The sequence below is a fragment of the Perognathus longimembris genome, chromosome 3 (genome assembly GCF_023159225.1).
Source record: "Perognathus longimembris pacificus isolate PPM17 chromosome 3, ASM2315922v1, whole genome shotgun sequence".
In the NCBI taxonomy this organism is placed as follows: domain Eukaryota; kingdom Metazoa; phylum Chordata; class Mammalia; order Rodentia; family Heteromyidae; genus Perognathus; species Perognathus longimembris.
The window spans coordinates 74,272,450-74,298,151 of record NC_063163.1 but is presented as its reverse complement, the minus strand read 5'-3'; the positions used below and the strand labels follow the sequence as shown (position 1 = coordinate 74,298,151).

Below are 25,702 nucleotides of genomic sequence, written 5' to 3'. Positions count from 1 at the left end.
CCAGAAGTGAAGCTATGGCCCAAGTGGTAGAGCACCAGCCTTGCTCAGAAATTCTTAGGGTCAGTTCCCAGGCTGAGTTTCAGTCCTAGTGTACTTACGCACGTGCACATACATACATACACACACACACACACACACACACACACACACACAGAGCTAAATGATTATAGACTATCACACAGCTAATAGGCACTAAAACAGTCTGAAGCCAGGCTGTGTGACTCACCAAAACTTAAGGCTCCTTTTCCTTCACTTTTCCAGAGTTACTGAAGTGGGATACCAGTGTCTCTAGCTGCTCCAGAATGGAGGCCAATCTACTATAGGCATGACCTACTCCTCTCACTTATTTCTTTTTAAAGATCCAGCAGCTGTTGCTGGCTTGGAGATGGTGGTGGTAGCCTTAGCTTTCCTGGTCCTTCCTCACCTGCCATGCCCCAAGCCAAAGTCATACCTGTACCAACCCACCTGCTCTCCTAAAGGAAGAGACCTTTGAGCCTTCCTGGAAAGTAAACCAGACTAGCCTTAATATGTGGTTACAGCAAGTGAACAAAGAAAGCGAACTGTTGGTTTCAGTTAAGGTCTGCACCTGTCCCCGGGCCTGAGCATGCTTCCAAGGAACCACATTCTTCAGGGCTTGAAATGATTTTCACTTTGGTCATGCTGCCCAATCTGCATAAATGTGAGCCCCTCCTGCTCTCATCTGGAGCCTCTCTCTGTGGGTGCAATGTACGACAATAGGATGCGATATTCTGTCATGTTATCTGTTGTTTCTTGTCCACAAGGGCAGGAAATTTTACCTTTAGGGGATAGCAGCTGTGTCACCATGGAAGCAGGTGTTCAGAATTTGCTCTGTGGTTTCTAGTTTTTGAAACATGGTCATGCTCTGTAGCCCAAGCTGGCCTCTGCCTCCCAAGCACTGAACTACAGGCATGTCACAAGCTTAGGTTAGTATCTCTTAAAGTCTGCCCTACAGACTGCTTTGGACAGAATCTGAAGCCAGGGACCCACCTCAGCCCTCTCCCAGGACAACTGCCTGTCCTCTCAGGGCACCATCAGGGCCGATCCTGCCCATCTATGTGTAACACAGGCCAATCCCTCTACCAGGGACACCCATCCTCACCTCCTCCAGGACTGATCAGATCTCAAGTGAAATAAACCTGCCACACAAGCCAGCCTCCACTCTGTCCTCATTAACAGTAGTCCCGCCCCAAAAGAGCTTCTACTGTTCCCACCTGCAAGGGAAGGGAGAGTAAGGGCTGTTCTCACCTATGACTCCAGGGCACAAAGTACAGGGCTGGCATATAGTGGGTACACTGTATCTGCTGACTAAGCAAAATACCTGTGGCCCAGCCACGATGGCAGATGTGTGGAAACGAATGTGCAGAGCCTTATACTTCATGTGTTCTTTCAGTGAACTACACTGTGAACTATAGCCAAAATGGAATCAGGAAAGACTGAACTAGCCTGGATTACACACCTGTAATCCCAGCCCTTGATGTATAGGCAGGAAGATCAGGAGTTGGACAAAAATAGAGACCAGACCTAAGGTGGCAGAGCGGGGGTGCAATGCCAGTGAAGAAAGATGGTTCTTGAGTCCAAGACAAAGGAGAGAACGTGCCCTGTGTTTGGATCCTTTCCATGCCGCGCCGCCCCCATCAGATCAAGGTTTTTTAAGTGGGTGCCCCTCCCTCTGCCTAATGGAAGGGGACTTAAGTCAGGCAGGGCAAAGAAGACAAAAGCAAGCACACAGCTCAGCCACTAAGTCAAGTTCTTTACTTCCCGGAAATGATAGCTAAGGGGAAGGAGAGGAAGTGGGAGGAGGAAGACAGAAAGAGCTAGAGAGCGAGCGAGGGGTGGGAGGGGACAGTGAGCCACTGTTCTAGTAAGTCTCAGGAGGCAAGTGCTCAAGATAAAAAAGAGTCCTGGAGAATCACCCGCGGCTGCGGGAAGGCCCTCGGTTTCCTTCTTTGAATCAGTCCTCGGGGAAGGCCGCCGCCGTGCCGCCTCGCATTAAATAGTATGTACATCGCAGAGTCCCAGGCTGTGGGCGCGGGGGTGGGGGGGGTCATTTCACCAGAGGCCGAGTTTTATCATCGTCGCCACACTGGTGGGCTTTGTACTTTTTCACTTCTGCCATGTACTTAGCCCACGCGTCACCTTTATTTGTTAATACCTGTGAGAGGGGGTGCCAAGAGACCAACAAGAGGGGATGAAGACAGGGAGGCCAAGAAGAGGCCAAGAACCATCCCCAGGGTCCCCCTAAAGGTCCTGGGTTTAAGGGAAGCACATGCAGGATCAAGCTGTCTGAGGATATTGTGGGAAATTCTGCCCACCACCCATGGGGCAGGGCAGGAAGGGCAGTGGCTCACCCACCAGGAACCAAGGTGCCCACCAGCTCACCTCATCCTCCGTCTTCTGTTTCTTGGCTACTATTCCCGTCTTGAGGGCTAGTTTGTTCCCGCCTCTGCGTTTGCCCACCTGGGTGAAGGGACAGAAGACTGCAAGGGTTACAGGAGCCGGGCCCGCCCTGGGCGGTGCTGAGGCCCACTACACCTTCCTAGCCCGGCCTGGCGGCCCGGCCCGTCTCGACGGGGTGCCCAGTTCCACCAGCCGGCCGACCTGCGCAGCAATCAGAGGAGCACACGCGACTCAGCGCCTGCCCTGGTGGGGGCCAGGGCTGCCCTCCCAGGACCCTGTAAGGGGCAGCAGCTCCCTTTATTGAGCACCTACTGTATGCTGAGCCCTGTGAATACAGGAGTCATCATCTTGTACCTTCTCAGAACCATTTTATAGCCCTGGAAAGACACTGGGAAGGGCAGGTCAGGCTCCCACAGCCAGGTGGAACTGAGCCACTGGTCAGCACCCTGAACCTTGCCCAAGGGACACTAACTCCCTTATCCTCAGCCCGACCTGGCTTGTTGGGTGTTGTGTGTTTGTGTGTGCCTACAATGTCCCCTCAATTGAGACAGGGACCGTGGCAACAGTGACAACTAGTGCTGCTCCAATTCTTGGGCTGTCATATCTACTCAGGGATCTGACACACACACTTCTTCCTCAGAACAATCTTCTCTCTGGATTTTCATCATCTCCTCTCTCCTTGACTGGAGGCTTCCTGTATGCCAGGGCCTGCCACTTCAACCAGGTACCAGGTACTGCTAGTACTATCTCTCCCCCCCTCCCGTCCCCCCGTGCTGGGAATTGAACCCAGGGATTCCCACATGCTAAGTGTTCAAGTGTTCAGTAAGCAAACTACATCTCCAGCCCACACAGCCACTTTTTTTCTGGTGCCAGTACTGGGACTTGAACTCGGGATCTGGGCTCTGTCCTCTAATTTGTTCATTCAAGGCTGGTTGGTGTTCTACCACTTGAGTCACAGCTCCACTTTCAGCTTCTTGGTAGAAAATTGGAGATAAGAGTCTCACAGACTTTCTTCAAACTGTGATCCTCAGATCTCAGCCTCTTGAGTAGTAAGAATTACAGGTATTAGTCACCAACTCCTGGCTCCCAGACATCCTTTCTTTGTGTGTGCCAGACTTGAAGGGCTTGAACCCAGGGCCTGGGCACTCTATCACTTGAATCACAGCTCCACTTCCAGATTTGTGGTACTTAATTGGAAATAAGAACCTCAGGCTGGCTTTGAACCACAACCCTCAGATCCTCACACATTCATTTTTAACAGATGAAGAAACTGAGGCCTGCTCCAAACCACAGAGCTGAATCCTAGATTTGACCGTCCCCCACTCCAGTCTGTTATTCTCAAATCAATCAACATTGATGCCAACACCAGAGACAAGCTCTGGGCTAACAATCTGTATATTCCCCATTAATTCAGCCTGGAGATTCTCAACCTGGCACTGACATTTTGAACTAGACCATTCTTTGTTGTCCTATGCATTGTCAAGCAGAGTCCCTGGTCATTGCCCATAGATGTCACTAGCAACTCCTCCTCCAGTTTTAACATCCAAACATGTCTCCAGACTTTGCCATATGTGGGGTGGGGGAGATACTGGTCTTTGAGATACCCCTGCTTTAGCTTTTCCTATAAGGCAGTGATCACACCGCTGGGAAGGGGGGGGAAATAAAGAAAAAAAATGTCTTTTTTTTTTTTTTTGGCGAAGAGAAAAATGGTAGGACAGCCCAAGCTGAAAACACACACCAAAAAAGAAAAAAACACCAAAAGAATAAAAACAAAACTGTGACCCTTTCTATCATGTTAAGTGACTGAGCACCCATCACGAATGTCTAGCACACGGTAAGGTACTCAATAAACGGACAGTGGTTCAATGAAGTTCAGAAAAGTCAATCGCACATCCTAAGGCCACACAGCGGTCTAAGCCTAATACACGTAGGTCGCACTTGGGTTTTCAAATTGGCCCCCGTTCCCACATTAATAGGTTGCCGCCAGTATCCGAGTCCCGGTATCGCTCACACATGCGATCTTGGTATCTAGGGTTCTCCCTAAGCCCCAGAGTGCGGCTTCCAGTACAATCCTCCGATTCTCTGGCGGGTAGGACACGGGAGTACCCACTCCCGCCCCCCGCCCTCACCGCGGGCCTCCTCTCGTCGGGAACCCGGGTTCCACGTCCTCGGCGGGTGACCCAGGAGGGTCCCCTCATGGCGGCGGAGTGTGGGCCAGGATCGCGATCCCTCTTCACAAGACCCGTTTCCCCCGGTGCCAAGGCAGGGCCTGGCGCCGGCGCCCGCCCCCACCCCCGCGGCTCCTTACGAAGCTGAGTGTGGGGCCCGGGCCGCCCTTCCTCTTCGGATCCCCGTGGCCCCCGGCGGTGGAGGCCGGCTGGTCGGGTCGCGGCGGGCCCGGGGGCGGCTCCTCCTGTCGCTGCCGCTGCTCCTCCTCCATCTTCCGCTTGAACAGCTCCAGAAAGCTACCATCGTTGGCGAACAAGTTCACGCCGCCCGACACCGGGCTCGAACCGGCGCCCGACACTTCCTCGTCCCCGCTCTCGGGTGACGTTCCTGGCCCCGACTCAGCCCATCGGCTCCCGCCGCCGCCCGCTGGGCCTGGCGCCTCCCGGCCTGGAGGCTCCGCCCGTCTCCCTCGGGCAGCCATCTTGTCGCCAGGTGCCGCGCAAAGGACTCTGGGAAGGCCACTCCGGCCCCGCGCTTGGCGCCCGACAGTCAGGGTCCAGAACAGTGCATGCCGGGAAGAGACGTCTAGGCCTAGAAACCTCCGCAGAGGGGGCGGGGCAATGGCTGGGCTTGGAGCGCCGTAGCACGCGAGGGGCGTGGCGTCCTGAGGGTCCGCCCTCCTGATTTTCAAACTCCAGTCTGACTCCAGTTGGCTTTTCACAGACACACACTCCTCCGGAACGGGATTGTTGTCTTGGACTGGGACTATTAATAGCTGGTGTTCCCAACTGGAATTCCCTCAAGGGGCTGGATGCATTGGCTAAAAGCCCCCATCTGCCACCAGGAATAATTTTTGTGAGTGAAAGGGCCCTGTTTAGGGCTATATATTCCTTCAACTGACACATCGGAACTCCAGTTCTTTCATAGGTTTAAAAGGCACATCTAATCAGGGACACCCTCTCCTGGCTAGAAATGGCAGTTTTTCTGGGGTAGGCTCTTTTGTCTGGGAATAGAACATGGCTGGCTCCTTGGAGCTGGAGACTCCAATAATACGGTAATTTTACGGCCTGGGGTTCTCAAATGAAACCAAGGATATTTCTAGGCTGAGTCCCCCCTAGAAGGTTAAAAGTATTCTAAGATTGCAATCCTCGTCGAGGGACTGGAGCACTGCTTGTCTTTCTCTAGGTCAAGGGTTCAAGGCAAAAAGGAATTCACTGAACTTGGATTCCCCTCAAACAGGAAACTAAGTGCAGGGAGGTTTTCAGGAATTCGAGCCCTTTTTACAAGGAACATTATTGAAGGTATAAATTCTGCCCTGCATGAGGGTTCGGTACCTACTGATTACAGTGTGTGGACTCTGCCCTGAACTGGAGTCGTTTTTCCCTATCACGAATCCACCCTCAGCCCGGGGACCTGTTCCGATGTTTCATAGCCGACTGAATAACCGAGGTAGCAGACCAAACGCGACGTTGAGACTCAATTTAGAGACTATGAAGAAGAGATCGACACGAAAGAAAGCCTATAAAATCGAGCCAGGATGGGATCTCGGCTCTAACTTCCCTGAACCAACTTGGACTCGGGTGTTTGGCTGGTTGCTAAGGCGAGGGAGGACGGCGGCTACCAGGACGTGGGAATGATTGGTGGAAGCAAGAAAAGATGTCACCAATGAAAAGAGGGCAGCTAGACTTAAGGTCCAATCAGAGGAGGGGAGTGATCTGGACCGTACCAATACGTCCATTAGGCAGGGGAATCTTGAATTAATATAGTCAAGAGACCCGCAAGGTGGATGCTAGAAACATGAAACTGTGAAGCTATACTGTCTATTTTCTCCTAAAAGTTAAGCCGCGATCTCGAGAAGGAACGCGGTGGGCCCGCAGTGGTCACAATCCCCCCTCCGTAGACGCTCAGCATGGTGCGCTCCGCTTGATCACGTGAGCCGGCTCCAAGATGGCGACGGGGGTGGCCGGGTGGGGGGTTGAGGCGGACGAGTTCGAGGATGCGCCTGATGTGGAGCCGCTAGAGCCCACGCTTAGCAACATCATCGAGCAGCGTAGCCTTAAGTGGATCTTCGTTGGGGGCAAGGGTGGCGTGGGCAAGACCACCTGCAGGTGAGAAAGGCTGCGGTGGGAACCGGAAAGGCGGGTGGGATGTACCACACTGGACGAAGGGGGCCGAGGGACCGGCTTTTCCCACCAGGAGCCGGACAAGGAGGAGGCAGAGTCGGGGTCTTCCAGGTTTCAGCCGCACCAAAGATAACTTCCTGAAGGCAGGCAGGCCTGGGTCACCCTCTGACTCGGATCACTCTTGCCGTTAAAGGCTGGATTATTAATTTCATCTATTATGTAAAGTACACGTAGTGGCTTTCATTTACTTTAGCAGCATCAAGCATGTCAGTTTACTCTATTCTATGATCAGGCTGAGCATCAAATTCTCATACTAGGCAAGCACTGTACCACTAAGCCACATTTTGCAGCCTGGAACCTTTTATTTTTGTGAGGGTCCTGGGGCATGAATTCAGGGCCTGGGGGCCATTCCTTAGCTTTTTCACTCAAGGCTGGCAACTCTGCCACTTGAGCCACAGCTTCACTTCAGACTTTCTGATGGGTAATTGGAGGTAAGACCTTCCTGCCCCTGGATAGCTTTAAACTGTAATTCTTAAATCTCAGCCTCCTGAGTAGCTAGGGTTACAGGTGTGATTACCAGCCACTGGTGCCTGGTGTGCTGACCTATCTTGAACTTAGCAGGAAGCATAGGACCTCTTAGCCTAGAATTGGTTGAGGAAGGGAACACAGAGGTAAGCTATGACAGCCAAATGGCTACTTTATGCCGCTGGGTGCCTAGCAAAACAGTATCAAGCCAGGCTCCATCAACAACTAAACCTTTTTTTCCACCCTAGTCCACATCTCTGATCACAAGTGATAACTGAGAGAGTTCCCCTGAAGGGATTAAGGCTAGATTCCACAGGGACCCTGCTAAGCCAGTTCTCTACTACTGGGATTTCCCTTGTTTTTTCCCTTTTAGTCCTAAGGAACAGTGCCCAACCCCTCCCCGCCTCACTTGTCAACTTTCCACTTTTCCTTCCAACAGCTGCAGCTTAGCAGTCCAGCTCTCCAAGGGGCGGGAAAGTGTCCTCATCATCTCCACAGACCCAGCTCACAACATCTCAGATGCTTTTGACCAGAAGTTCTCCAAGGTGCCTACCAAGGTCAAAGGCTATGACAACCTCTTCGCCATGGTGAGTAAAGCAGGACTCAGCTCCCCACTTGGGACAGAGTTCTTCCATGTGCACAACCACTAGCAGCCAAGCAAGTCCTGGCCTATCCATTTTGACCCCTCAGAGGAATGAGTACAGACTGGTTTAAGAAATGGGAAGGAGTGACTGCAGCAAAGTAAGCAAAGCTTAGGAGAAATAGAAAGAGATGATGGTATGAGTCCTTATAGGCCACTGTGAGCAGCTTGGCCTTGACTCTAAGGTTAATGAGTAACGAGGATCGTAGGTGGGAGCCACAGCACCCAGACACTTCTGGCTTTTTGCTAGCTTAATTGAAGATAAGAGTCTCTAGAATTGTCCTGCCCAGGCTAGCTTGAACTGAGATCTTCAGATCCCAGCCTCCTGAATAGCTAGAGTTCCAGGCACGAACCACTGACCCACTGACATCTGGCTCCAATTTTTTAATTTTGACAAGAGGTCGTGTGTGTGTGTGTGTGTGTGTGTGTGTGTGTGTGTGTGTTGATGTCTTAGGACTTGAACTCAGGGCTAGGACACTGTGCCTAAGGTATTTTGCTCAAGGGCTAGCACTCTACAGTTTGAGCCACAACTCCACATCCAGCCTTTTCTAGTGGTTAATTGGAGATAAGAGTCCTGTAGGGCTGGGGATATGGCCTAGTGGCAAGAGTGCTTGGCTCATATACATGAGGCCCTGGGTTCAATTCCCCAGCACCACATATACAGAAAAATGGCCAGAAGTAGCGCTGTGGCTCAAGTGGCAGAGTGCTAGCCTTGAGCAAAAAGAAGCCAGGGACAGTGCTCAGGCCCTTAGTCCAAGCCCCAGGACTGGCCAAAAAAAAAGAGTCCTGTAGACTTTCTTGCCTAGCTGGTTTCAAAGCACCATCCTCAGATTTCAGCCTTCTGAATAGATAGGACTACAGGGATGAGCTGCTAGTGCCCAGTGACAAGAGGTTTTTCTGTGTTGTCCAGGATGGCCTGGAATTCCTGAGCTCAAGTGATCCTTCTTCCTCAGCTTCCCAAGTAGCTAGGACTACAGTACAGGTGTGTGCACCAGGTCCGGCTTTTGGAGGATATTTTTAAGAAAGTTGATGGTAAAGAAAATCGATTGCTGATTGGAATGGGCCAGCAGTGATTTAGGCAGAGGACTATCCTTAGACAGGGAGAGCTCTGTACAGCACAGAGCCAAAAGGTAGGCTCTGACAGGGTCAAGGGTCAGACAGTCATGGGGAGCTGGAGTATTTCCAGGATGGAGATGAGGCTGATGGCAGCCAGTGGCTTTTGTTCTCACTGAAGCCAGAGCCTCAGCAGTGGGATAGACAGGTTTCAGGTGGGGAAAGATACTAGATCAACACTTCTGAAAATAGAAGAGGGCCTCAGAATCATCTGACTTGTCAAGTGTGCATGGGGATGGGGAGCAAGAAAGGAATGATATAGGTCAGTTGTGTTCCAGCACCCAGTTAAACAATACTAGAGCAGGGGGGGATCCCGCTATCAACAGAAAGAAAAAAGAGCAATTAGAGGAACAACCCACAGGGTCTGGGCTGCGTAAAGGTGACAGACAGCCAAGAGAGACATTGGAGAGTGGGACCCATGGAGGCTGAAGTTGGGTGTGGTGGCTCATGCCTGTAATCCCAGCTATTCACTCAGGATGCAGAAGTAGAAGGATCTCAAGTCATGAGCTAGCTGCCAACAAAGGTATTCAGAACATATCTCAAAATCCCAAATGCAGGCTGGGGGTATGGACTAGTGGCTAGAGTGCTTGTCTCGTATACATGAGGCCCTGGGTTCAATTCCCCAGCACCACATATACAGAAAACGGCCAGAAGTGGTGCTGTGGCTCAAGTGGTAGAGTGCTAGCCTTGAGCAAAAAGAAGCCAGGGACAGTGCTCAGGCCCTGAGTCCAAGGCCCAGGACTGGCCAAAAAAAAAACAAAAAAACCCAAAATGCACACACAAAGTCTGCACATGTGGCTAGCTAGTCCTAAGGCCTTGAATTCAATCCCTTGTACTACGAGAAAAGAAGACCATGCTCACCAGATGCTAGTGGCTTACACCTATAATCCTAACTACTTGGGAGGCAGCATCTAAGGATCCAGGTTGAAAGCCCAGACAGACAAATCAAGAGACTCTTATCTACAGTTAATCAGCAAAAAGCCAGAGTGGAGCAGTGACTCAAGTGGTATCATGTCAGCCTTGAGTAAAAAGTCTCAACAAGCACTCCCTGAGTTACCATCCTCAGTAGGCAAAAAAGGAAAATAACCAGCCGGGTGCAGGTGGTTCACACCTGTAATCCTAGCTCTGCAGGAGGCTGAGATCTGAAGCCAAAGTTCACAGCCAGCCAGGGCAGCAACAACCATGAGACTCTTATCTCCAATTCACCACCAAAAAGCTAGAAATGGAGCTGTGGTTCAAAGTGGTAGAGTGCTAGTCTTGAGCACTAAAACTCAGGGTCAGTGTCCAGGCCTAATTTCAAGCCCTAGGACTACTACATACACACACACACACACACACACACACACACACACACACACACACACACACACACTATTATGTGGGGTGTGAGGAGGGGGCATTACTGATAAATCCACTGTTGAAGGAAAGCTCACCTTAGAATGATGTGGAAAAGATCAGGAACCACCTTCCAGATTGGCAACGGCATCTTAATGTCCTGTGGTGAATTTAAGTTTTCTTTGGGGCCTCTGAGTCCCAGTTTGCAAATTTTGACTTGGCTTGTAAAGTCCTGTACCAGAACCTGTGTCCCCAATGGGGGGCAGGGCTGTGGGCAGCTGTCAGACAGACGCAGGCATCCTGTGGTACTGTGCCTGACTCTGGTCCCCTTGGGTCCCCAGGAGATCGACCCCAGCCTGGGCGTGGCTGAGCTGCCAGACGAGTTCTTCGAAGAGGACAACATGTTGAGCATGGGCAAGAAAATGATGCAGGAGGCCATGAGCGCCTTCCCGGGCATTGACGAGGCCATGAGCTATGCCGAGGTCATGAGGTCAGGCCCAGCCATTGGTGGGCAGGGGCTGTCTGGTGGAAGAGAGGCCAGGCCTGACCTCCTGCCATCTTCATCTCCCCTCAGGCTGGTGAAGGGCATGAACTTCTCCGTGGTGGTATTTGATACGGCACCCACGGGCCACACACTCAGGCTGCTCAACTTCCCCACCATCGTGGAACGGGGCCTAGGCCGACTCATGCAGATCAAAACACAGATCAGCCCCTTCATCTCCCAGGCAGGCTCTCCCTCTCCCAGTCCCACTCTCCCTCCCCCCTCCCTTGTAAGGATTTATAATAACATAGTCCTTACACCACTGGGACACATAATCCTCATCCTCTGCCCTCCCTTGTGCAGCCCATCTGTGTGACCACAGGCAGGTCACTTTACCTCTCTGGGCCTCAGCTTCCTCATCAGCCCCCATGCATAGCTCCAGAGTAGCCCTGTGTGTTACCTGTTACTGGGACTCTTCTGTGCATCTGCTATGTGATGTTAGTGTGTGCCAGGCTTATAGATGAGGAAACTTGGGCTCCAAGAGGTCAAAGGTCTTGGCCACAGTTGACACCAAGTGGCAGCGTTGGGATTAGGCTCGCCCCCAGAGCCACTGCAAGGCCCCTGCATTGAACCACTAGGAGGTGGTGGGGTCACATACACCTGTGTTTCTTGACACACACACCCCCGCCCCCAATCTGGAGAGTTTCCTGGGCCCCAGGTAAGTGGGAACTTTGCCTTCTCCTTAGATGTGCAACATGCTAGGCCTGGGAGACATGAACGCAGACCAGCTGGCCTCCAAACTGGAGGAGACGCTGCCTGTCATCCGCTCTGTCAGTGAACAGTTCAAAGACCCTGTGAGTCGGGACCCGGTGGGCAGGGCAGCCCCGGAGGAAGGGGTGCCAGGCTGGGACGACAGGGACCAGGCTGGGCCCTCCCTCACTGTCCTCTGTGCCCCTGCAGGAACAGACAACCTTCATCTGTGTGTGCATCGCAGAGTTCCTGTCTCTGTACGAGACAGAGCGGCTGATCCAGGAGCTGGCCAAGTGCAAGATTGATACCCACAATATCATTGTGAACCAGCTCGTTTTCCCCGACCCTGAGAAGCCCTGCAAGATGTGTGAGGCCCGCCACAAGATCCAGGCCAAGTATCTGGACCAGGTATACCCACCCTTCCTGGCCTAGCCTTCACTGTAGTCTCACCCTGGGTGGGGGATGGGGGAGCTTGCTGATTGAGATGGGTCTCAGGAACTTTTTGCCCATGCCTCAAACTTTGATCCTCCCACCTGCTGAGTAGCTGGGATTATAGGCATGAGCCATGAAGCTGGACAGCTTAGACCTTTTATTTTTTCCTCTCTTGTCCTTTGTCCCCATTTCAGATCCTCTGGTCTGACCTGGGTACCTGGGACCCTGGGGAACAGGAGGCCTAGTCCAGGGTTGTCCAGTAGCCAGCCACCAGCCCCATTCTCACTTAAGACACCATGAGGTCCCTTCTTCTCTCCTGGAACTTGGGAGGCTCCCAGCCCAACCCCCCTCTGTGGATCTATTGTGTCCTTCTCTCCTGTCTCCACCACAGATGGAGGACCTGTATGAAGACTTCCATATCGTGAAGCTGCCACTGCTACCGCACGAGGTGCGTGGGGCGGACAAGGTCAACACCTTTTCTGCCCTCCTCCTGGAGCCCTACAAACCCCCTAGTGCCCAGTAGCACCACACCAACCCCTGCTGCTGCCATTCCACACCCACACTCCCCACCGGGGCAGAGTTTGCACAAAGTCCCCCATAGTACTGGGGAGACCCATGGGGGGAATAAGAGGCGGGGAGGGGGGTCTGTTCCCCCTGGTGGGGCTGAGGGGCCTGCAGTTGCCCCCACCTCTCCCTGTCTCTCACTCCTCAATAAAATAATCTTAGACAGCTGTGTTTGTTGCTGCCAGGAGGTGTGGGTGCTGTCATGGAGGATTGCGCAGGTTGTGCACTGCACAAAGGCATCACATCTAGAGGTGGTCCGTTCCCAGCCCAGCCAAGACCTGGCAGAGATGTGTGTTTGTCCTGGCAATTTTGGAAGGAGGATTCTTGGGGAAGTGGGGTGCTTTGTTCTAGTTTTGACTGGATAGCCCCTGCTGGGGGCATCAAAGCCTAAAAATGGGACAGAGGGGGGCTGGAGTGTGGGAATGTGGAGGCCCTTTGGCCAGCCCCAGGCTGGTGGGGAGCGGATTAAGCCGGCATCATGCCCAGTGCTGCCTGCTGTTTGGTTTAGGAATTAGTGGGCGCCCTGGGCTGAGGCTGGGCCTGCCAGATTGGGGATTAAGAATCTCCACCCCCCCCCACACACACACCCCAACTCCTGCTCTTCCCAGCAAAGACCTTGGAAGATGGAGCTGATTAGGGGAACCCCATGCCAAAGGCTTCCACCTGGAAGGGACCCCAAAGGCTGGACCCACTTCCAGAGGCACCCCCCTGTAGTATGTGCCTCCTGCTACATAAGTGTTGAAAACGGGGTTCACCAGACACTTGGCACATGCAGCTGGAAGGCACCTTGTGGGTCCCCCTGACCTGCCCTCCTGCCCCTGCTCACCAGCCATGGTTATCCCTGCCTGGCAGACTCCAGGCCCGACATGACCTTGAGCGTTTGCAAATTCCAAGCTTGGAGCTCTTTGAGGTGAAGAGGCAGACATCAGACTTGGTGATGTCTGAAGACACATGACTCAGGAAGTGGTATTCAAGGTATACACGCCCAAGGACTGGGTGTGCCAGGGTGTGCATTTAAGGGGAACCCAGCCACGAGCCTAGACGCGTCCCCTCAGCTCCAGTCTGCAACTATGAAGGGTGTGTACAAGCAAATGTGCATGGGCACGTTAAGGTGGTGTGCATAAACAAATGGGGAGGTGGATGCAGCAGGGATGAAGACCCCAGGGCTCTGGACTTCACTTCCTCGGTTGAGATGCGAGTTGTTCCAGCAAGCTGTGTGTTCTGAGCCAGGTTCCCTACTTGCCTATTTAGATAATGAGACTAAGCACTCAATACTTTTCCTCTCTGCACCCACAAACAGCCTTTGAGATAAAGCATGAAGGAATTTTAAGACAGCATTAGGTACAGACCTGCCAAAGACTGTTGTGATTTGATGTTAAAATAGATGATGAACCCCGTTGAAGTTGTCAGGGAAGCCCTCCCATCTGTCCTGAGAGGGTCATCTGAGGTGGGAAGTGGGGGGGAAATATTTGGGGGTAAGTGAATGAGCTGGAGCATGCGGCTGAACCCCAGTAAGGTCAGGACAAGTCCTAGAGCATTAGGATAGCCTACCTGAGAATGTCCAGCTCCTGCATTTGTGCCCCCACCTCAGGTGACCCTCTTTTCTAGGGTTTACAGGTTGTCCAGCAGCTGGACAGCGGAGACACGGGTCTGAGGGTGGCCAGTCTAAGCCGGATCTTAATTACCCTGGGCGGGGCAAACATCTGCCAACCTGAGAACACAACGTCCTGGCCTGCTGGGCCTCCGGGTGGTGCTGAGTGGAGCCATCTGCCAATCCTAGCATACAAGGGGTGAATGCAAAAAGTTTGTGGATATCTTGGGCATCCCCTCCTCCCAAAGCTCAAACTGACCCCTGAGCTTCTGCCCTTCTCATACCTGTTCCCACATGAACGTTTTTGGGATTACTAAACAGAGTGGGATGCCATTTGTGCTAGACAAAGACTGTGTCCCCCTTTGTAGGTGTGCCTCTAAAGGGTAAGCATCTGTCTGGTATCTGTGCCAAATGTGAGGACAAGGACTTCTGTCCCCAAGTTTGTGTGTTCATAGCAATGCTGACTGTCTGAGAGACAGTGCGTGTCTAGATGTGTTTGCACACAACACAGCAGGAGGAAGCACTGGGGAGGGGCAGGCTTGAATGTGTTCACTTCCCTTAAAAGCTGGTGGGTTTCATGAGCTTAAGCAGCTGGTGAGACTTTAAAGGAACAAAGTCCCTCATAATGTGAATGACTTTTTTTTTCAATGCTAGAGATGGGATTCCACAAGGCTAGTACTTGAGCCACAGCAGCACTTCTGGCTGAACCTAGGGCTTCGTGTGTGCTAGGCAAGCACTCTACTGCTGAGCCACATTTACAGCCTTGCAAATCCTTTTTGCTGTCTCTCCCTTTCTCTCTTCTTTGTATTTCAGGCTTGAACTCAGAGCCTGGGCATCATCCCTTAGCTTTTTCATTCAAGGCTGGTGCTCTACCCCTGAACCACAGTTTTTTGATGGTTCACTGGAGATATGGTTCTCATAGACTTTCCTTCCCGGACTAGCTTTGATCCTTTTGTTGTCAGATTGCAGCCACCTTGAGGCAGGATGGTGTCCCTGCATTTCTCAACACCCTGAATTCATCTTTGTCCTGGAGAAACCAGGATTCTGCCCTCTGCATGAATGCATGTGAAGGAATTTGGGGGGTTGAGTGGGCTTTGGTCACTCCCTGTGTCTCTATGGAGTATGTACCAGTGAGCTGAGCATGCGTACAGGGGTCCCTCTGCCTTATAACTTAGCTGTTAGGGGTAGGGAAGAGGGCTAGGTGTGACTTGTACTTTGGAAATCTTTCTGGCAGACTGTGCCACTGTAATTGTGATAAGTCAAGTGAAGCAAAGCTGAATTTCCTCTTCTTCCTCCTCCTCCTCTTCCTCCTCTGTCAGTTGTGGGGTTTGAGCTCAGGGCCTGGGCACTGTCCCTGAAGTTTCTGCTCAAAGCTAATGCTCTACCACTTTGAGTCACAATGCCACTTCCAGTTTTCTGGTGGTTCATTGGAGATAAGAGGCTCTGACTTTCCTGCAGGGGCTGGCTTCGAACCATGATCCTCAGATCTCAGCCCCTTGAGTAGCTAGGATTACTGGCCTGAGCCACTGGCACCTGGCTCTTTTTCCATATATATTTGTTTTCCTTTGTATGCTGGACCCAGGGCTTGCACTGAAAGAGGTTGAGTAGTGCTGTCTCTGAGCTTTAGTGCTCAAGGCTGGTGCTCTGCCACATGAGCCACAGCTCCACTTGAAGCTTTTTTTTTTTCTGAGTAGTTTATTGGAGATGAGTCTTTTTATTTTTATTTTTTGGTAATTTGTGGGGCTTGAGCTCTAAGCTTAAGCCACAGCACCATTTCTGGTTTTCTAGTGGTTAATTGGAGATAAATGATAAGATTTTCCTACTCTGGCTGGCTTTGAACCTGGATCCTCAGATCTCAATCTCTTGAGTTGCTAAGATTTACAGAGGTGAGCCACTGGCACCCAGCCACAAAGCTGGGTCTATATTTCATGTGACTTATTACAGGTAAATGCAGAGTCACGTCACCTCTCTGAGCTGCCCCTGTTTCTGGGAAGGAAAGTCTCCCTGCCCTTTTCCCTCCCTCTCCCAGCTCTCAATTCTGGAAGCCTCGGACCTGTGGGGAAGGGACTGGGGAGGGAGAAAAGGAGGGGTGAGGACGCCGGGGGCAGGCTTTCTCCCGTCCCAGGTGACAAACTGGCGGGGAACTTCTCCAAACAATGGCAAAGCTGCCACTCTGCTCTGGGGGATGGGCCTGGGAGGGGCTGCCCACGCCCACTCCCCAGCCCCCTCCCGCCCAGGGTCTGCCTTCAGCCCCAGCCGGCCTCCTACTCAGTCTCTGCCCCCGAGTGTTCCCACACCAGTCACTCTCAAAACAGGTGAGCGAAGCCTAGGCTGGAGAGGTTTAGGACTGATGGGGTTCAAGGAAGGGTTTCTCCTGGGGTGCGGTGGGGAGTAGAGAGTTTGGAGGGCTGGCAGGGTGTGGGAAGGGGAGTCATGGTGGGCCCTGGAGAAGGGGGGGCATGGGACCAGGATGATGAAGTGGGGAGGTGGACAGGCCAAAGCACCAGAGGGACAGTCTGGAGGTGCGGGGTGGGGGTGGGGGGACCCAGATGCTGAGGGCTTCCACCAGCTGAGAGAGAGTAAGCTAAAAGGGGGGGGGGGGGGTAAAGCTCCAAGAACTGGAAACTGAGGTCCTAGGGACTCACGGAGTGGAGAGACAGAACGGGGTCTACGTGAGGGGGAATAGGACCGGGTAGAGGGTAAAGGGGGTGGTCAGGGGACTGAGACCTGAAGGTGTCAGAATTGGAGGACTGAGAAAAATATACAAGGGGAATCCACAGAAGGAGACCCCTCTGGGAAGAGGGGTGCTGAGGACATAGGCTGCGACTAGAGGGGATCCAAAGCTGGGGTGGAAAGAGAAGGAAAACTGAGCCAGAGCGAGTGCGAGTGGAGGGGAAGGGCTGGGTGGGGCCAGCCAGGGTGGGGTGGGGACGACCCGGCGCTCTGTCCTGCGGACACCTGCCCCCTCCCCAGGACCTGATCCCCAGCCCGGCCTCCTCCCCGCCCCAGGTCCTCTCTCAGCCCACAGGCCCACCCCCGCCCTCGGGTGTCCCCCGCCACCACCAGCCTGGCGCCGCGATGACCGTCACCTACACCGCCCGGGTGGCCAACGCGCGTTTCGGCGGCTTCTCCCAGCTGCTGCTGCTGTGGCGTGGGAGCATCTACAAGCTCCTCTGGCGGGAGCTGCTGTGCTTCCTGGGCCTCTACATGGCCTTGAGCGCCGCTTACCGGTGAGGACCCCGGGGCGGGGGGCGGCGAGTGCGACTGGGGGGGGGGAAGGACAGGGGGGCCAGGTACGGCAGGGTGGGCGCGCCGGTGGCTCAGCGGGGACCGGGCGCCAGGTGGGGGGCTCTGAGCCAGGGGCCTGGGGGACCGGAGAGGAGGGAGTGGCTAGCCACACGGTGGGGGGGCAGGGAAGGGGACTCGCCCCTAATTCTGCACCAACCCATCCCCTTTCCCCGCACCTCCCCCCCTCAACCCCCGCAGCTTCGTGCTGGCTGAAGAACAGAAGCGCTACTTTGAGAAACTTGTAATTTACTGTGACCAGTACGCCAGCCTCATTCCAGTCTCCTTCGTGCTCGGTGCGGTTTCAGCCCCTTGGGATACCCCACCCCACCCTACCCCATTTCCCAAGTCCCTGAGCAACCCAATCAATTTCATGCCTCCTCTGACACATGTACCCCTCAAATCCAACCCTCACAGCTATCTGCACCGCTAAGATCCACACCCCATCCCCCTGAGGAGCTTTGTCTCCCCCCCTTATCCCTGGTCACCCTATTTACTCTCATTTATGTGTGCATGAGATTACTAGTTCCCTCCCCCCCCCCCAAAATACATCACCTCTTGAGTCCAAGAACCACACATGCCAGAGTCCCAGAAAGACTCCAGTAAGAATCAATTCTCTTTAGTCAGCCCTGAAAAGGCACTTCAGGTTTTCTTTGCTCTTTTATTTATTTATGTATTTATGTATTTATCTAGCCAGTCCTGGGGCTTGGGACTCATAGTCTGAGCACTGTCCCTGGCTTCTTTTTGCTCAAGGCTAACACTCTACCTCTTGAGCCATAGCGCCACTTCTGGCTTTTTCTGTTTATGTGGTGCTGAGGAATCAAACTCAGGGCTTCATGCATGCTAGGCAGGCACTCTACCAATAAGCCATATTTCCAGCCCCTTCCTTTGCTCTTTTCTCTCTCTCTCTCTCTCTCTCTCTCTCTCTCTCTCTCTCTCTCTCTCTCTCTCTCTCTCTCTCAGCTCACAGCTGGTACTATACCTCCATTACTTGTTTTTGTGGGGTTGTTTTGTAGTAGTAGTAGTAGTAGTAGTAGTGTGTGTGTGTGTGTGTGTGTGTGTGTGTGTGTGTGCCTGTTGGCCCTGGGGCTTGAACTCGGGGCCTGGGTGCTGTCCCTGAGCTTTTTACTCAAGGCTAGCACTTTTCCACTTGAGCTGGAAAGGCATTTCTTTCACAAGTCCTGACTCCAATCCCCCTCACCCCAGACTTCATGTGACACCAGTCTCCCTCCTACCACAGAGATGGGGTGACCAGCCTGCCCCAGTCCACTTGATGGAGTCCCTGTGTGGAGCCCAAACACAGATCCTGGGTCTTCATCCCATGATCGTACACTGGCATCCTGATCCTCCATCCAAGCAGACAGAGTGACTGCAGCCTTCTGTAGTAGCTCCACTGACCCCGGGGCTGGACCACCAAGTTCTCAGACCAGGTGGTCAGGGTGACCAGCCTGCTCTGTGTCCCGAAATCGTTCCTCTTCCACGACCCTGAGGATTCCTCAGCTCCCGACCCTTGTGGTCTCTGCTGAGCGCCCTCCTCCCCATTTCCTGGGTTACCCCTGCAGGCTTCTACGTGACGCTGGTGGTGCACCGCTGGTGGAATCAGTATCTTTGCATGCCGCTGCCCGATGCGCTCATGTGCGTGGTGGCGGGCACGGTGCACGGGCGCGACGATCGAGGTCGGCTCTACCGGCGCACGCTCATGCGCTACGCCGGCCTCTCCGCAGTGCTGATCTTGCGCTCGGTCAGCACCGCGGTCTTCAAGCGCTTCCCCACCATAGACCACGTGGTGGAGGCAGGTGAGTCCCCAGAAAGGGGCGGGGCTAAGAGGGCTATGGCTGGGAGTGGTAAAGCGGGTTGGGCCATGGTGCGGGGGCGGGGCTATGGTGGGCGTGGTCATTGATGGCGTGGGCGGGGCTGGGTTGAGCTCGGCCTTTACATCTAAAGCAAGCCCCCTCCAGGATTTATGACCCGCGAGGAACGCAAGAAATTCGAGAACCTGAACTCTTCCTATAACAAATACTGGGTGCCCTGCGTGTGGTTCTCCAACCTTGCAGCTCAAGCCCGACGGGAGGGCCGCATTCGCGACAACAGCGCCCTGAAACTGCTGCTGGAGGTCAGTCTGCTGGGACATGGTTCATGCAGAAAGCCCAGGAAAATTGTATCCCTAAAGGGTACAGAGGACAACCCCCCCAGCTCAGTTCGGGGCTAACTGTAGGTCCACCAACGTCCTTACTCCACGTGGATACCCCTCAGTAAATACTCTGCCTGGAACCCTCAAAAGCCCGCTCCCATCTCCCATGAGGTGACCACCCATGTCCATCCCAAATACCCACACTTAGTTTGCACAGGAGTTCATAGTTCAGCCCTGCTTCATGACCTGTCCACCCCCAGGAGCTGAATGTGTTTCGGGGCAAGTGTGGAATGCTCTTTCACTATGACTGGATTAGCATCCCCCTCGTCTACACCCAGGTAACCTCTCCTTTCTATGTCTCCTTTTATACTAGGGTATCACAGTCTCAAAGAGAAACTGAGGGCCGACTAAAACTCTATCCTTGACGGAATGCCAGTGCTCATACCTGTAATCTCAGCTACTCAGAAGGCTGAAATCGAAGATAGCCCATGCAGGAAAGTCTGTGAGACTCCTCTTTAATTAACCAGCAAAAAGCCAGCAGTGGGCTGTAAATGTGGCTCAGCAGTACAGTGCCTGCCTAGCATGCATGAAGCCCTAGGTTCCACTCCTCAGCACCACATAGACAGAAAAAGCCAGAAGTGGCGCTGTGGCTCAAGTGGCAGAGTGCTAGCCTTGAGTAAAAAGAAGCCAGGGACAGTGCTCAGACCTTGAGTATCAAGCCCCAGGACTGACAAAAATAAAAATTAAAAAAAAAAGCAGAAGTGGAGGCATGATTCAAATGATAGAGGTTCAGCCTTGAGCAAAAAAAGCTAAGGGACAGCCCCCAGGCCCTGAATTCAAGCCCTAAATACTGGCACAAGAGTAAATAAATAAAACTCTATCCTAGCTCTGCTGTTCTGATGACTTTTTGAAGTGCGGAGAGGATGACCGCTAACCTGGCATAATACCCCCCACCCTGTCCCCCTCAGGTGGTAACCATCGCTGTGTACAGCTACTTCCTGGCTTGCTTGATTGGTCGTCAGTTCCTAGATCCAGCACAGGGCTACAAAGACCACACTCTGGACCTGTGTATTCCCATATTCACCTTACTGCAGTTTTTCTTCTATGCTGGCTGGCTCAAGGTGAGTGGGGACCCCCTCCCCTGGCGGGAACCTGGGATGAGGTGAAGCATGCAAGGTTCTCTAGGTTCCTCCCTCCCTCCCTTCCTCCTCCCCACGCAGGTAGCAGAGCAGCTCATCAACCCCTTTGGAGAGGATGATGATGACTTTGAGACTAACTTTCTGATTGATCGCAACTTCCAGGTAAGCTGGCAAAGCCATCCTGGCCGGCCCTTTCCTGAATTGCCCTTCTCCCTTTGGGGGTCCACCCCCCTTGTCCCCCCCCCCCCATGTGTCTTCATCCTCAGGTGTCAATGCTGGCAGTGGATGAGATGTATGATGACCTGGCCATGCTGGAGAAGGACCTTTACTGGGATGCAGCGGAGGCTCGAGCCCCCTACACAGCAGCCACTGCCTTCCTGCTGCAGCAGCCTTCCTTCCAAGGCTCCACCTTCGACATTGCGTGAGCTATGGGAGGCAGGACCGGGCCCCGGGGCGAGGCGGTCTACCGTTTATCTGAATGAATGCAAGACATTAGGAGTCACCAGTAGCAGGCTAGTTGGGCGCTGGTGGCTCACGTCTGAAATCCAAGCTACCGAGGAGACTAAGATCTGAGGATTGTGGTTCGAAGTCAGCCCTGGGAGGAAACTCTGTGAAACTCTTATCTCCAGTGCACTACTCAGAAAAAGCCTAAGGTGGCACTGTGGCTCAAGTGGAAAAGCGCTATCCTTGAGAAAAAAGTTCCAAGGTCAGCGTGCTCAGGTCCTGAGTTCACGCCCCAGGACTGGCACATACACACAAAACAAAAAGAACCGGGCTTAAGGGCTAAAGCTGGAGATACCACAACTGAGAATGTGAAAACTCACCAGGGCAAGGTTGGCCCAGGGTGAGATAGGGACTGGGGTCACACTAACTGGAGGGGGGACAGACCTAAGGGATCTGTGAGGATCAGTAGGTGGAGAAGTGGGTGGGACCAGAGAAAGCATGGTGGCTGTCAATTAAGAGAAATAGGAGCAGAGGAAGGCCTGTGTAGCTCAGCGGTAGCTGCCTGAGACCCTAGGTTCCATCCCGGGAAATCACCCTCTCCACACCCCCTGCCCACAGGCTGGCCAAGGAGGACATGCAGTTTCAGCGGCTGGACGGCGTTGAAGGTCCTCTGGGAGAGGCTCATGGCGACTTCCTGCAGCGCCTCCTACCGGCGGGCGCGGGGACTACAGGAGGCCTGCTGGGCCGCCGCCTGTCCCTGCTGCGCCGCAAGAACAGCTGCGTGTCTGAGGCCTCCACAGCCCCCAGCTGCGCATGCGCTGGTGCCCTCGACGGCGCTGCCCAGGATTGTGGCTGCGGGGACCCGCTGCTGGATCAGGAATCCGAGCTTCCCGCATGTCCTGAACCGCCTGCCCCAACTCTTGGGTCGGCTGCTGATGCTTTTACTACCGTATCCATCCCTGGGCCCCGGGCACCTGCGCCGCCCTGGCTGCCCAGCCCTATTGGAGAAGAGGAGGAGAGCTTGGCCTGAGACCCTGACCAAACTCCCACCCCCCATGCAAGCAGACATCTGCGTCTGCTAAACCTGATGTGCCTCCATGAAGCCGACCCACCCATTCCTTTTTTTTTTTTTTTTTTTTGCCAGTCCTGGGCCTTGGACTCAGCGCCTGAGCACTCACTGTCCCTGGCTTCTTTCTGCTCAAGGCTAGCACACTGCCACTTGAGCCACAGCAACATTTCTGGCTTTTTAAAAAATTCTTATGTGGTGCTGAGGACTCGAACCCAGCATTTTGTGCATGGTAGGCAAGCACTCTATCACTAGGCCACATTCCCACCCACTCCTTTTGTGTTGGTCCTGGAATTTGAACTCAGGTCGTGGCTACTGTCCCATAGCTTGCTCTCTCTCTCCCTCTCTCTCTGTCTCTCTGTCTCTCTCTCAGCTAGAGTTCTACTATCTGAACCACACTTTCACTTCTGACATTTTTTTTTTTAGTGTTTTGTTTTTTTTTTTGTTTTTGTTTTGCCAGTCGTGGGGCTTGGGACTCAGGGCCTGACCACTGTCCCTGGCTTCTTTTTGCTCAAGGCTAGCACTCTACCACTTGAGCCACAGCGTCACTTCTGGCCATTTTCTATATATGTGGTGCTGGGGAATCAAACCCAGGGCTTCATGTATATGAGGCAAACACTCTTGCCACCAGGCCATATTCCCAGCCCCTGACATTTTTTTTTAATGGTTAATTGGAGATGAGTCTCAGAACTTTCCTGACCAGGTTGGCTTTGAACTGTGATCCTCAGGTCTCAGCCTCCTGAGTAGCTAAAGTTTACCAGCTTGAGCCACCAGTGCCTGGCCCCACTTGTATTTGGCCAGCCTTCATCCCTGAGTGGACCCAGCACTGTGCTAAAGCCCAGGGATTCTTCCAGATTCTTTGCAAAGCTGGTTGCCAGTTACCTGTACAGCACTGTGGCCTACCTGTGCTCCTCCAGCCAACAGAGAAATGAATGCCTGTTTCAAGGAGAAACTAAATGTAATGATGGCTTCAAAGCATCTGACCTATAGTAGGTGCTCAATAAACTGTTAGAGGATTGTTTTTTACTCAAATTGTTAGTGTGCCTTCTGTTCCTAGACATTATGGAGATACTGTTATGCCAAGTCGCGAAACCACCACCAAGAAGACCACCGAGACTCAGAGATTCCGAAATGCAATAGCAAGGCAAGACTCAAGCGGGGCTGCGGCCCGGGCCTTGTCCTACCCACCGACACAGCAGAGGTTAGGAGCCAGCTGCGAGCTGAGATTTCAGAGCTTATAAAGGCAAAAACCAAAGTTACAGCAATCAGGTGTTCAAGCAAGATTAGGATACGAGTACAAATCTGATTGGCTGAGGGCTCGAGGCATTCTGGGACGGTTAGAGTTCTTGACGCGCTGAGCCCTAATAAGCTTGCCCTGGGTTTGCTCATAGTTTAAACAGACAACAAAACGGGGGCTGCCTGAAAATGGGGTTCACCCTAACTCTTCATTCCCCCCTTCAATACCAGGGATTGAACTCAGGGCCTCCCTCTTGCAAAGCAGGCACTCTACCATATTTGAGCCATACCTCTAGTCTTGTATTTTGTTGGCATAGTCTCATGTTTTTTTCTGCCCATGCTGGCCTCTAATTCTCCAAATCTCATCTTTCTGAATAGCTAGAATACCAGTCATGAGCTCCCAGCACCCAACTCTTTCAGGATTTTTTTTTTTTTTTTTTTTTGTCATGGGGCTTGAACTCTGGGCCTGGATATTGTCCCTGAGCTCTTCAAGGCTGGCACTCTACAACTTGAGCCACAGCGCCACTTTTGGTTTTCTGGTGGTTCATTAGAGGTAAGAGTCTCACAGACTTTCCTGCCCAGGCTGGCTTCAAACTGTAATCCTCAGATCTCAGCCTCCTGAGTAGCTAGGATTACAGACATGAGCCACTGGTGCCTGGCTTCTTTCAGGATTTTTTATGACACTGTAAACATTTTATTTTTATTTATTTATTTTTTATTTTTTTTTTTGGCCAGTCCTAGGCTGTGAACTCAGGGCCTGAGCACTGTCCCTGGCTTCTTTTTTGCTCAAGGCTAGCACTCTACCACTTGAGCCACAGCGCCACTTCTGGCCATTTTCTGTATATGTGGTGCTGAGGAATCGAACCCAGGGCCTCATGTATACGAGGCAAGCACTCTTGCCACTAGGCCATATTCCCAGCCCTGACACTGTAAACATTTTTTTTTCCCATCCTGAGGCTTGAACTCAGGGGCCTAGGCTCTGTCCCTGAGCCTCTCTGTGCTCAAGGCTAGCATTCTACCACTTGAGCCACAGCACCACTTCTGGCTTTTTCTGTTTATGTGGTACTGAGGAACTGAACCCAGGGTTTCATGCATGCTAAACAAGCACTCTACCACTAAGCCACATTCCCAGCCCTGTTATAAACACTTCTCTCCAATCTTCTTTATTTTTTCTTTTGGCAGTACAAGAATTTGAACTTAGGACCTCACACTTGCCAGGCAGGCACTCTACCACTTAAGCCACTACTTCCAAACTTCTAAAACTCTTTCTGAATAAAAGGAATAAGCACTAATGGTTCGCCCCTATAATCTTATCTACTAAAGAGGCTGAGATTTGAGGATCAGTTTGAAGCCAGTCCATGCAAAATAAAACTCTGAGATTGGGGTGGGGTGGGGTCAGTACTGAACTCAGAGCCCTGAGCTTTTGTTTGTCTTTTTCACTCAAAGATGATGCTCCAACACTTGAGCCACAGCTCCACTTCTGGCTCTTTGCTGGTTATCTAGAGATCTGTCTGTTCAAGCTGGCTTCCAACTTTGATTCTCAGATCTCAGGTTCCTGAGCAGCTAGGATTACAGATGGGAACCATGGATATCCTGCTGTTTTTATTTATTTTTGTCAGTCATGGGACTTGAACTCAGGGCCTGGGCACTGTCCCTGAGCTTTTTACTCAAGGCCAGAACTCTACCACTTTGAACCACAGCACTACTTCCAATTTTCTGGTGGTTAATTGGAGATAAGAGTCTCACAGATATTCCTGCCCAGGGTGGTTCTGAACCATGATCCTCAGATCTCAGCAGCCTCCTGAGTAGTTAGGATTATAGGCATGAGCCACTGGCACCTGGCATTGTTTTTAGTTTTTATTTTTAATGCTGGTACTAGGGCTTAAACTCAATGTCTTGAGCTATCACCTAGCTTTTTCTGCTCAAGGCTACTAAGCCATACTTATAGTTCTTATAATTTTGTGTTTCAGATGAGGTCTTGATAACTTTGCCTGGGCCAGCTTCAAACTCTCCATCCACTTGTCTCTACCTCCTAAATTGCAAGGATTACAGGTGTGATCTACCATGTCCAACTCATCTTTCCTATTTGGTTATCTATCATACTTTACTGGAAAAGCCCACTTCATGAAAGCAGATACTTTTCTTTTTTTTTTTTTTTTTTGCTAGTCCTGGGGCTTGGGACTCAGAGCCTGAGCACTGTCTCTGGCTTCTTTTTGCTCAAAGTTAGCACTCTGCCACTTGAGCCACAGTGCCACTTCTG

The 25,702-nt window shown here is 52.5% G+C and overlaps 3 protein-coding genes across 4 annotated transcripts; 2 read left to right on the top strand and 1 right to left on the bottom strand.

Annotated features, from left to right (window-relative positions):
• Nucleotides 1-1,751: 1,751 nt before the first annotated feature.
• Nucleotides 1,752-5,141, bottom strand: Trir (telomerase RNA component interacting RNase). 2 transcript variants are annotated; one of them, XM_048342431.1, is made up of 3 exons: nucleotides 4,727-5,125; nucleotides 2,401-2,478; nucleotides 1,752-2,173 (listed from the first exon to the last, which is right to left on the bottom strand). In XM_048342431.1, exons 1-3 carry the CDS (start codon nucleotides 5,066-5,068, stop codon nucleotides 2,066-2,068), a joined length of 528 nt encoding a protein of 175 aa, XP_048198388.1. In that variant the 5' UTR covers nucleotides 5,069-5,125; the 3' UTR covers nucleotides 1,752-2,065. The 2 variants fall into 2 exon arrangements, with proteins under 2 accessions (XP_048198388.1, XP_048198389.1); XM_048342432.1 differs by lacking the exon at nucleotides 1,752-2,173 and having other exon boundaries at nucleotides 2,402-2,478; nucleotides 4,750-5,141.
• A 665-nt stretch (nucleotides 5,142-5,806) lies between these two features.
• Nucleotides 5,807-12,715, top strand: Get3 (guided entry of tail-anchored proteins factor 3, ATPase). Its single transcript, XM_048342430.1, has 7 exons — nucleotides 5,807-6,695; nucleotides 7,675-7,822; nucleotides 10,665-10,813; nucleotides 10,898-11,048; nucleotides 11,551-11,658; nucleotides 11,765-11,962; nucleotides 12,378-12,715. The coding sequence occupies exons 1-7, from the start codon at nucleotides 6,535-6,537 to the stop codon at nucleotides 12,507-12,509; spliced, it is 1,047 nt and encodes a 348-aa protein (XP_048198387.1). The 5' UTR covers nucleotides 5,807-6,534; the 3' UTR covers nucleotides 12,510-12,715.
• A 4,498-nt stretch (nucleotides 12,716-17,213) lies between these two features.
• Best2 (bestrophin 2) lies at nucleotides 17,214-22,170 on the top strand. Its single transcript, XM_048342429.1, has 9 exons — nucleotides 17,214-17,371; nucleotides 17,628-17,722; nucleotides 18,989-19,222; nucleotides 19,385-19,539; nucleotides 19,818-19,895; nucleotides 20,526-20,678; nucleotides 20,778-20,858; nucleotides 20,963-21,117; nucleotides 21,759-22,170. Exons 1-9 carry the CDS (start codon nucleotides 17,220-17,222, stop codon nucleotides 22,168-22,170), a joined length of 1,515 nt encoding a protein of 504 aa, XP_048198386.1. The 5' UTR covers nucleotides 17,214-17,219.
• Nucleotides 22,171-25,702: the final 3,532 nt, after the last annotated feature.

Bases quoted from the DNA above. Each gene is read 5' to 3' on its own strand.
- Trir (XM_048342431.1), bottom strand. From the start codon at position 5,068: ATGGCTGCCCGAGGGAGACGGGCGGAGCCTCCAGGCCGGGAGGCGCCA. The intron at 2,479-4,726 runs GTAAGGAGCCGC...CCCTTCACCCAG, and splicing joins CGGGCCCCACACTCAGCTTC to GTGGGCAAACGCAGAGGCGG. The intron at 2,174-2,400 runs GTGAGCTGGTGG...CCCCTCTCACAG, and splicing joins AACAGAAGACGGAGGATGAG to GTATTAACAAATAAAGGTGA.
- Get3 (XM_048342430.1), top strand. From the start codon at position 6,535: ATGGCGACGGGGGTGGCCGGGTGGGGGGTTGAGGCGGACGAGTTCGAG. The intron at 6,696-7,674 runs GTGAGAAAGGCT...TCCTTCCAACAG, and splicing joins GTGGGCAAGACCACCTGCAG to CTGCAGCTTAGCAGTCCAGC. The intron at 11,963-12,377 runs GTATACCCACCC...TCTCCACCACAG, and splicing joins AGGCCAAGTATCTGGACCAG to ATGGAGGACCTGTATGAAGA.
- Best2 (XM_048342429.1), top strand. From the start codon at position 17,220: ATGACCGTCACCTACACCGCCCGGGTGGCCAACGCGCGTTTCGGCGGC. The intron at 20,679-20,777 runs GTGAGTGGGGAC...CTCCCCACGCAG, and splicing joins TCTATGCTGGCTGGCTCAAG to GTAGCAGAGCAGCTCATCAA. The intron at 21,118-21,758 runs GTGAGCTATGGG...CCCTGCCCACAG, and splicing joins GGCTCCACCTTCGACATTGC to GCTGGCCAAGGAGGACATGC.